General features: G+C 30.2%; 1 protein-coding gene across 2 annotated transcripts; it reads right to left on the bottom strand.

The window, feature by feature from the left end:
* Window positions 1-158: 158 nt before the first annotated feature.
* LOC132924245 (uncharacterized) lies at window positions 159-10209 on the bottom strand. 2 transcript variants are annotated; one of them, XM_060988436.1, is made up of 4 exons: window positions 9972-10209; window positions 7587-7754; window positions 6089-6325; window positions 159-758 (listed from the first exon to the last, which is right to left on the bottom strand). In XM_060988436.1, the coding sequence occupies exons 2-4, from the start codon at window positions 7731-7733 to the stop codon at window positions 633-635; spliced, it is 510 nt and encodes a 169-aa protein (XP_060844419.1). In that variant the 5' UTR covers window positions 7734-7754; window positions 9972-10209; the 3' UTR covers window positions 159-632. The 2 variants fall into 2 exon arrangements, with proteins under 2 accessions (XP_060844419.1, XP_060844418.1); XM_060988435.1 differs by lacking the exon at window positions 9972-10209 and adding an exon at window positions 7869-8078.
* Between the last annotated feature and the right edge of the window lie 1700 nt (window positions 10210-11909).

The following is an 11909-nucleotide window of genomic DNA, read 5'->3' as shown; positions in this document are numbered from 1 at the left end:
AATAAATTTGAATAATTATCCAATTCAAAATAATATAACCAAAATTTGAATCTATGTTGATTTGTTACTTACCACAACATTAAATTTATTATGTTAATTTTGATATGTTTTTTTTTAAATAATTTTAAATGGAAAATAAAAATCAATAAACAAAATAATAATCGTTTATAATTTTTATTTTAATGCATTTTCAATAATTATGTTGTAGAATTGATTTATAGTTTATAGATAATAACCGTTTAGATTTAATTAGTAACTTATGATATTATATAAATATATAGGTAAATTGGTATTATTATAAAATAAAATGTTTTTAGTAAAAGTAAAAAAATTAAGAACACATGTAAGAAGGTCAACTTTAAAAATAAGACAGGCTTTATAGGTTTTTTTTTTTTTTTTGGCGGCAAAATGTTCATAGCCTGGTTTAAAATGTTTATTGATACAATATAATAATAGTAGGCCCTGGGCAATGTAATCAAACATGTGTCATTACGCAAAACAATATAAATATAATATATAATATTATGCATGGTATTATCATTGGGCTGTCATTAGTAGGTACACATAATAATTGCCATTACGACGAGGTATTTCATAAAAAAATAACAAATCTATTGTGTGAAAAATATGCATTAAATTAACGTGCAAGTGGACCCGTGCATGACTTCTGACAAGAACATTGGCGTGCCGGCCCCGAGACCGCCGTCCGTCTTCTCCTGTTCGTTCTCTTGGTCGTACTCACAATCGAAGTACCGACTCTGCAAACGACAAAAATACGGTTGTAATGAATAGTGATAGTAAGGAAAAAAAAAACACCCGAACAAGAGGTAAACACTATTATTTTTGCAACAAAACTCTATCGTCGTGTCAAGACGATTCAGCAGAACACTGATTGATCGGTTCGTCTAAGGCGGACAGAGCTAATTTTTTGACAATAAAACATGACACCACATCACATTCTTCAAAAATGACTTATTTAAATTTGAGAGTTATAATTTCTTAACTGAATGTGAATTTTATATTTATTATTATTTATTGTCGACCGTCGCGGTTGATATTACTCGGTTGTCGCAACACTAGCCCCGCCGCCCCGGGCCCATCGTTCGAATCACGACGTATAAAATATCTCTGCGTCGTATTATAGTTCTATTGTGGAATCATGTAAACGATACATGACCGGTAGGCGGCAGCACTATTTGGATTTAATTTCATGCACATCGTGAACGGGGTGACCTATAGATGTCGCTAACGATTTATTTATTTTATTATTGGGCGCCGGGAACGTCATCGAAGTTCGTATTACGATTTCCGACAAGTCGTGTCCAATTTATTAGTCAAGTAATGACTGTAATATATTATTATGTCGACGAGTCGACGTATTTATCGCCAACCAGTTAACAGTTTTCCGCACATCGGATCTTTATTCTCGTGTTTAATTTGGTTAATTAAACAATTTTTAATATAGAAAATAGTTTATAGGTACCATAAAAATATTAATCGACAAATAAGTAATAATTTATGTATGCGCTATTTTTGGGGCTTAGCCCCCCCCCACCAAAAAAAATCACTCAAAACCCATTCAAAAAATAATAATATAAGTAAATAATACTTGAGCATAAACACTTTTTCTACTTGCGTCACTGATACAGCTATCATAATGACATCACGGTACCGTCCATATTTTTACATAATTAATTATTTATTAATTAATAAATTAACACATCATAGTTAGAGCTAAAAATAATAATTACACTAAGTTAGGTACAAATCAAATTAATAATCAGAGCTTGTCAATCGGTTACAACGGTGCAGATAGAAATGTATATAATATTATATAATACCAAAGTCAAATAAAATCGGTCATATTACTCATATTATTTAGTTTGAAAAAGTTTTTAACTTTAAGTTGCGTTTTCTATTAATATAGTACAGTTACATATTATAGTTCATTGATTTATTATCTATTTATTTATACATATATATATACTTTTTTTTTATAGGTAATGACTAGCACAGATAAAAAAAATATATATAATAATATATAATATTTAAAATATATTCGTATAACGTGCACGCGGTGATATGAAAACAATATGAAAATGGTGTTTTTGATCAGTTAAATATAAATAAATACATCAAGACGTTCGCCAATATTGTTGGAAACTGGAAAGTAGCAGTTTTCTGGAGTGACGAACGGGTTCCTCGGTCGGTCCCGTCTGCTGCAATAAAGGTGATGTTATCTGTGTGATACACTGCGCAAGCGACGAGCTTGTTCGTCGACCGTCGAGGCTGCAAACCGTCTCCACCGGCCTAACACGAGTGTGCTACATTTAATTTTGCAGGGCACACATCATGTTACGCCGAAAGAGATGGTTCGCTACATCTTTCGTCGATATACTATTGTCTATTATATTTAGTGAGTACCAATGTTGCAGCACTTTTATAGAAATTCTTACAATTATGTGTTGGGTAATCCGCATAAGCTTGGAGAAAGTTCAAATAATGATTTTCTTTTATTGAGTTATACTATAATATATTCATAAATCTATTTAATGGGCTTAATATATACAAATTAAAATATATTCGTGACGGATAATGAATACAATATTAGAAAACAGTTTATAATAAATTAAAAATAAATAAACGCATTTAGTAATATTATAGGACCTATAATATAGCTAGTCAAATTTAACTTATTTAATTTTATATATAAACGAGCGAAAACCCTTTAGAACAATAATAGCTCAATAACTGATAATAATTGTAAGACAAAATATTTTGCAAATACTATTTGTACTATGAATAACTCTACTTATAAATTTAATAATATATAACAAAATGTGATAGTATAATAATAAAAAAAAATGTCATGAATAATTGACACAAACACTATATTATATTAAAACAACATATAAGCATTAAGTTTGTTTGAAAATATGGCGTGACATCAACACGATATTTGCGGGCTAATGCTCTACTGTAGGAAAGAATGATGTGGAACTATTATAGTTGTTACAATTATCTGATGACAATAAAAATAAAATATATTAGTTATACCTACTACTTAGCTCATGTAATGATGATAGATGTATACTTATATTAATTAACATGTGTCTTACGGGGTACGAGGATATTAAATTAAATTTCTTGAGAAGCAATTTAAGTGGTTTCCCCCTTTAGCTCTTTCTCTGTGTGTTCAGTTTAGGATTGGTAAAATATTTGCGTGTAAATAGTGTAATTCGAGATAACCGACCTTATACTTAGTATTATATGTGAAATATTTGTATACATTGTCTCACTGGCACTCAGTTGTATAATACGCGAACAAAATTACAGACAAGTCCGCGAGTATATAAATACGTTATTTATACGACAAACTAGGACTGGTTTTCTCCGGTCATTCGTCCGGCCCTAAGCCTATTTTAAAGGGGATCATACTTACAAAATTTAAAAATCTCGACGAGTACTACCGACTGTAGCTAAGTAGCGGGCCACAGCAACTATTTAAAACTTATTTATTTATTTTTTTTACCTATTTTTTTATTTATTTTTTTTTTTGAAAATCAGGCCTAACCTCTAAGGAAAATAAGCGGACCAGGAAGATTTAGTTTGCCTGGTGCTCATCGCCAAAGCTGAGTACGGCCCAGACAATTAGTAATAACAAACACGCGCGACAGTCGATAATATTTTACAACACACGCATATTATACTACGATGAATTGAGTAGAATATTATATCTTAGAGGATGCTTGGCCACTTGCCCACTCGCGTAAAGACCATTTTACGAACTGTTGTGATATACGAGTGTGCTATATTGCACGAAAGCATTGATAACATTTTGTATTAATGTTAAAGATGTATTATATATGTATAGCTATGTACTATAGTAGGTAGCTTATGTAATTTCCATTTTATTTTTATGCGATAGCGATATTACCGATATATTATCCATTTATCTCGAGAACTATTTTGCATGTATATACAACAATGACGTACTGTACAAATAAAATATACTGTCGTAAAATAAGAAAGCTAATAAAAAATGCATTAACCAAAATAAGTTTTTTCAAAGTTTTTAACTAAATAATCGGTTACGTTGCTCGCTCGAAGTACGTTCGTGGTAATACCGATTGGCATATATGATATATATATATTTAATAATATATTAAAATAAAATATATGGATAGGTCGATAGGTCTATGTACATATATATATATTCCGTTTTATATATATACATAAATATTCGAATTACTACTGTTTTAAATATTTTCCGAAAAAAATATTCAGAATATGTATTTGAATACTTTTGATGTATTTTTTATTTACTATGTATTAAAACATTCAAAACCATAAAAATATGGTTTAAAATTTATGAAAAAATAATTATTTCTAATCAATGTATGAATTATACATTAAACAAATTCTAATAAAATTCATAAAAAGACGCATTATTGGGGGAAATACTTATTGAATATTTATTAAATTCATAATATTATTATACAAATGTTTTCAAAAGTTCCGTTTCATTACCTATTTTGTTTCAGTTTATTATAGTATGTTATAACTTGTAAATTGTAATTTGTAATTATATAAATACCTATTAATATTGTAATATTAAACATTTTCCATATCGCTATAGGATATGATATGACGAAAAACTATATTATATAGTTAAACTATAAAAAAAATTGATGATGTGTTAACATTTTTAAATCATGGCAAAGGCGAGAACAATAGATATAGAACCGTTTAATCGTTCCCAGACCAGGAAATATCAAAGCACTCAGAAAAACACTTAAATAAAACAATTTAGTGCACAGTGTTGGATACTAATACTTTTACGCTGGATGAATTTGACTGGCACTGGACGAAGTAGGTTTTATCATTATTTATTTACTTTTTAATTGGCAGGGTGACACTTAAAAACAATGCAATTCCCTTATTTATGACCAAAACAAATGATATCAAGTAAGTGGTTCAATGTAGGATGAAATAAACTGTATATATATTATGTTATACAGTATGATTGTTTATCAAAACTGTCAATAATAATAATAATATAACAACAATCCTTTAATGGACTTTTATGTATACATTGCGTGTTCACACTTTGCAAAACCCACGTATATATCATAAAAATATTTTATATAGCTATAGTATCGTTTTACCATTGAGTACCCATAGAAATTAAATTTTCCAAGTAAACCGTTTCCACACAAGTTTTGGCACGAGTCGTAAAAATCCACGCGAATCGCATGTTAAATATTTGCATAAAAACATATTCAAAACTTGAAATTAATGGGGCTAAACTGTCCAGGGAAACGTACATAATATGTAATAGAGTATATTCACTATAATAATATTTTTAGAAATAAAATCACATCATAAATTTAATTCAGCGTTATACATTGTTCTAAGCTTCTGCTAACGGCTAGTTTTGTCTTAAAAATGATCTCGGAGACTGGAAAATCAAGGAAAATTTTCCAAAAAATGTACGATATGGCCACCAAAACTATTCTTTGCACCTCCAAATATAATTATGTAAGTTTAGTTTACTGTAGAAAAATAAAAAAGTCTATTTAAATTTAAAATGTTACACAAATAATAAATGACGGATATCGCTGATCATGATTACCTATTTGTATTAAAATAGTTCTAAAGTTATAAAATCATAATTTTATGTATTAAAGCACAAGTTTTGTATTAAATGTTTTTAGAAAGTTATTTTTTTTTAGTAAAATTACTTTAAGGCTATAGTTTATTTATATACATTAAATAAATAAAAAAATTTAGAATTAAGATGCATATTTTTGTTAGTGTATACTGTATATGATCTACGGGTATTTTTTTAAATAAGTACCTAGGTACTTAGCTTTATAAGACATTTTTTTCTTATATCATTTTTTTATATGACAAATTATTAAGAACTAGCCCAATATTTGACATAATTAAGCCTTCTATGTGTTTACCCATGTAGATATAAAGATAATATAACTAAGTTCGAAATTTCAACAAATCCAAACAAAATATACTACTTATTCAATACTCATATTTATATTTTGATATTTTTCTGGAAATAGCATTTTACCTGGCATTCCAGACACCTGCAGTGGTCGCTCATCTTGCACGTTATTCCCAACTGGGCAGCAACTGCCTTATAAAACTCTTTGCTGCTCTTGTGAAATATTTCTTGTCTTACGGGCGAACCATTACTCTGACATTCTATCTCAGAGTTATACGTTTGCAAACCACTTCCTCCGGCGCAAATGTCATCGTCCGCGATCATCTGCTGCAAATGGCCACCGTGATCGGAAGATTGTCCCGGCTAATACAATTAAAAACAAATCCGATACGTGAGTTTATATAACTTACAAGCAGAACATTAGTGCATAACTGTTATATGTAAATTATAGGCGATATATTATGTAGGTACCTACTACCTATGTATATTTTGTATAAGTCGGTAGTTTTAATATTTTGTATAAATACGACACCGATGTAAGGATATAAAAATATAAAAAACACGTAATAGTTAAATCTTTTTTAAATTTAAAAGTGTCCCTGACGATTATAATAAATACAGTTTTATATTATAGGTAGTTAAAGTGTTAAACAGTATATTATATAATTATATTTTCATAACCATAAATTCTTAAGTAATTTTAAACTCTGCCTGAAATTTTTTATCTAAATTAATATTTAATTTTGATTAGTTTTTTTTATTTTATAAATTTATTATATATTATTAAAAAAATAAAATACATTAATTTTTGTTTATTTTATTGCTTTATATTGTGATTTGAGATATTGATAGTTGATACAATTATAATAATATGTAAATTGTAAGTACAGAAAGAGAAGTCTGGAGGCGAAGTGTCAAAGTAAATAATATTATACAGTATACACTACCTATAATAAATATAATCAATATTGGGTTCTATGATTCTATTTGTAAAATAATAACCAAATTTATATGATATTTTATCATTTATGTGTGTAAATATTAATTATTAAATTGCATCCAAGAGCATGTTAATTCATAAATCAAAATTATATCAGATATGATCACATTCAAATCAACTTAAAGTCTTACTAATTATCTATAAAAATGCTAAAACAATTTATATTTTAAATAGACCTGTAAGAAATATTTATATTAATACCACGTTTTATACCATTTATTTATATATATATTATGACGTACCTAGGCACCTAGCTATATCACGTTTCGTAAAATAATTTTTAAAAAATGAAACAGAAATTGACAATTTGTCGTTAATTATAATGGACAAATTATCTAATAAACATAACAACAATTTATTTCATATGTGTTATTTATTATGCTGGTATGAAATTTCAAACAAGATTAATACAGCAACAAAAATATAAACGACTTGCAAGATGATAATTAATTAATAATGATTCATCAGGCTTTGTAGGACCAATCCAATTAAAATGTATGTTTTTGATATTTAATCTGTTTTGGTTATTCTAAACTTATTATTATTAAACTTGAAAAAAAATGGATTTTTCGTTTTTAATATTAAGCGTAGGTACACAAACAACGACATAATAATAGTTTTTACCTCTTGCAAACTGTGCTCGTAACTCGGCGGCGGCGACGAGGGAATTTGCTGTAGGCCCATACAATCCATACTGCTGCAGCCGGGCGAACACGAATCCGAGGGCGGTTTCTTGTTTTTGTCTTTGTGTTTTTTCCTCTCTTTTTTCATTATCAACGCTGCTGCAGTACGCTTTACATAGAGGGAAAAACGTAAATTATTATTTCACGTGCACAATGTGACGTAAAGCATTTAAAATGTTAAAATCATATGTATAATATATATACATTATATACATAGGTATACCTGCTTATGTTTTATGATAATGTCTAGCATTATAGCGTTATACCTAAACAATTTTTAAATAGATGTAGGAATGAATTATGCGATAAACTCGATAAAAGTTTAAACGCAAAAATCGATCAAATCGTTTAACAAAAATTGTAACTGTAATGATGGTTTTGCGAGAACATGTCATCCATCGTTTTCGGCACGACTGACGAGGGAAAGTGGCAGCAAACAACTACGCTGGCGTCGCTTCAATCAGTACGACATAGGTTGCACTATATTATTATTATTAGTAGTAGCGTTGCGATGGTGATGCCTAACTAGTATTTTATATGATTTATTATTTTTATCGATTGGTTCGTTGGTTATTATCAGGATCAGGTATTACGTGTGAAAAAGATTCAACAGTTGTATTCTTGTATATATTATATCATATACATATACATAAATATAAAATATAATATGTGTATTTGAGACATTTTACACAAGGAATAGTTGACTTAAAAACAAATCTAAATATAGCGTATATATTACACAGACACGTAATTATTAGTGATGGTTAACAGGAGGACAGGACAAATTTTTTTTTTTAAATATTTGCGTTTATTTATTAAAAATATTAAATTAATATTAACCACCATTATGATGCGAGTTCATCGCATTAAAAATGTAATTTTTAATATATTGAATATTGATTATTATTTAAATACTTACTATTTAGGCATACTATATTATATTCTTATTTTTTACAATTTAAATACTTTCAAATCATTGTTTATGCTTATTAAAATTTGGTAAAGGAGAGCAGAAATGACTTAATTCCATTTGAAAAATACTAATACGAAATTATTGCAAAAAAGGAAAACCTAGTTCCTATCTATAAAACTGTCGCTTCCGTTCCCGTCATTATTACTTATATAATAATTATTGACTCAGGCACGTACACAGAGAGTTGTTTTGGGTGTTAAAACACACTCCGAAATATTTGAGTTCTTGTATATGGTTATTTACTTATTCAATTTTAATTTTTAATAATGTTAATTTTGTTATGTCAATGTTTATATTTAAAAAAAGTATTGTAAGTATACCTAATTTTCATAAAATATTCTTGTATATTTATTAAAAAAAATTCTACTTTTCAATAACTGATTTTAAAAAACACCTCTCAAAACTTTTTTCTGCATACGTCCCTGATTATTGTTTATTGCAATGTTTTCTTATTTGTATACAACTATATTACCTGATTACCTGAACATAAATATTAAATACAATACAATTGTTGTACATCATATATTATCATATTATCATATTATATACTCATAGTACTAAATATAACATAAATAAAGTATTAAAATCAATTACAACAGACAAAAATTAGCACGGGGGCGCGAAAATTCCGAATAAAATTATATGTACTTCGCGACAGCCGAGAGCATCATGCTGCAGTTTGCAATAGATTATATCACCTATAACAGGGGCCGCCAACCAGTCTATTTTTCTAGGAATACCTAAACTTAAAGGCCGATCGCGATAGTCGAAATAGTTAAATATTGTTAGTTATAACTGAACTTGACAGTCATAGACGTTCCGAATTTATCGAGAAATTTTAATAAGGAATAGGAGCTTTTTTTCCGTTTACATAAAATAAGGAAAGTGCGTGTGTTTATTACGCCGAGGTATAGTCTTCGATTTTCTTACGCCGGAAACTCAGAAAGTCGTTATTGAAATGAATATCGTGTGCTCGTTGAAAAAAGAGCTAACAGATTTTTCACGTACTGAAATTAACTTTAAAAAAAAAATAGGTATAAGTCGTGTAAACGAATATTTTTCCAATACGCGTTTTGCCCACCCACCCCGCAGGCCTATATGTGATAGATGTGTGATCATGAATATTAGATTAAGTGCGATGACCGTAAGTGCGGTTCACTGTTGTCGTCGCGAAAAGGCGGTTGGCGACCCATTACGATATAATAATAATATATACGACGCATGATATTAATGAATATTATTATTATTTTCATAACCGCGTGTACCTCCTGCTGTACACAATATAATATATTATATAAATTATGACGTTAAAAACGAGTTACACGCGGCGGCGACTGGCGCGAGTATACTTACGCGAGATCGATGGAAAAAGATTGCATTAATCGTTCGGCACGAACAACGCTCGCCGTAGTCTACAACTCCGTGTGTCGGACTTCATGCGAGCAGCACGCTAACACACACACACACACACATATACAAGTTCACTCACACACTCGCTCACACTCGCTCACACTCGGTCGCTCACTGCAGAATCGCGACCGTCACGCGAGCCGGTCGCACGACGTATGTGCGCCGGCGGTGTTTACGCGGTCGTAATAAGACTCTGTGTGGTGCGCGTGTCGGTGCGAGAGGGTGTGCGTGTCGTCCGTGTGCGATGTGTAGACGCCTCCGAAACGATGTTACACCGTTATTGATCTATTATGTTGTAGCGCGGGATCCGTCTTAGGGCGCACACTCGCCCACACACACACACACACACACAGGAACGCACGAACGAACGAACGATGTGTATATATTATTATATAAGCGCGCGCAGACACACTGCGTAACATATATAATGTATCGGCTGTGCGCAGGGGGTAGTCGTATAAATATATAATATAAGCATCCAAATGTATGTATGTATGTATGTATGTACTCGTCGTGATGTTATTCTTTTCCGACAACAACCGTAGTATTCCGTGGGGGCTGGGAGGGGTAACGTACATTTTCGACCGCCGATTCGCCGAGACATCACGTCGAAGAGAAAATAACTTTTTATATCATATTATATATATATATATATATATCAGTAGTGCGGTAGCGAGAAAATTTGTTTTCTATAGGCACTTAACTCGTTTTGAATGCATAAAATATATACAATTCTCGTATATAATCGCGTTCACGACAAAAATAAGATCTGAAATCCGTGCGCTTATACCATTACTATTTGCAGATACGTTTATGAATACAAATTGTAAATAATCAATAACCTCGAATTTTATAAATAATTTATAAAAAATGGCTGTTGAAAGCGAACCATTTTTAAGGGGTTGTATTTAGGCAATATTCGATATCCATCGTGAGTTATGTGTAACTGTGTGTGTATTGTAACTGATCATTAGTATGCGTGAGTTTCCCGAACGCTTTATGTAATTAAAGATAAACTACGGCTAAGATTCTTGGAAATCAGTATCGTACATACGCGCAGTCACACGTCACTAAATATTGCGATAAAAAAAGTTTTTACATAAAAATCCCAAAAAGAAGAAAATTCACCCAGTACCAAAAGTCCGATTTTAATTTTAAAAATTGTTTAATTACTATATATGGTAACAAATGAATTATATTTATATATGATTTTTTTTCAAAATTCACCTTACTTTAGTGTTACTAAAAATAAAAAAATCGAAAATCCATTTCCTTCATAACCTAGTAAAAAGAATAAGGAATTCAAATATGATTTTTTGAAAATTAAAATCGGACTTTTGGTACTGGGTGGTGAATTTTTCTTTCGCTTATTGGTCTAAACGCACGAAAAAATGACGAAAAAACGACCCGCTTTCAACAGCCTTAACCGAAAAAATAAAAATCGAGGTGGGGCGCGTACCCCTAGTGCCCCCTTGCTACGGGATCGGGCATCGATATATATGATATATATGTGTGTGTCTATACATATTACATGTTCAAATATTTACGATATTGTGATACTATATTAGAACAATATAATATGTGTAGATGTACTCGTACTGCTATGGTGTGTGTTGCAAGAATTGACATTATAAGCATAAACCTTCGGTTACCCGATATGGCATTTCTATATTTCACATTTTTAACTAAATAGTTAACAGGCATACTCGTATTGTCGTATATTACACACTTTTGGGTCAATATAACGGATAGAGATTATGTATGGTTCTCACTTGCACGGAAGCTTCTGAGCGATAAAGTAACTAATATTTAAACAAGTGACAAAAGAGATGTGAAGATGTTACGATTAACAATCTTATGATATCAGTTGTGTTGGGTTAC

The sequence above is a fragment of the Rhopalosiphum padi genome, chromosome 3 (genome assembly GCF_020882245.1).
Source record: "Rhopalosiphum padi isolate XX-2018 chromosome 3, ASM2088224v1, whole genome shotgun sequence".
In the NCBI taxonomy this organism is placed as follows: domain Eukaryota; kingdom Metazoa; phylum Arthropoda; class Insecta; order Hemiptera; family Aphididae; genus Rhopalosiphum; species Rhopalosiphum padi.
This window is presented reverse-complemented; position numbering and strand designations above follow the sequence as displayed.

Bases quoted from the DNA above. Each gene is read 5' to 3' on its own strand.
- LOC132924245 (XM_060988435.1), bottom strand. From the start codon at position 7,898: ATGCTAGACATTATCATAAAACATAAGCAG. The intron at 6,326-7,586 runs GTAAAAACTATT...TAATTGTATTAG, and splicing joins ACGAGCACAGTTTGCAAGAG to CCGGGACAATCTTCCGATCA. The intron at 759-6,088 runs GTAAAATGCTAT...TGTCGTTTGCAG, and splicing joins GCAGGTGTCTGGAATGCCAG to AGTCGGTACTTCGATTGTGA.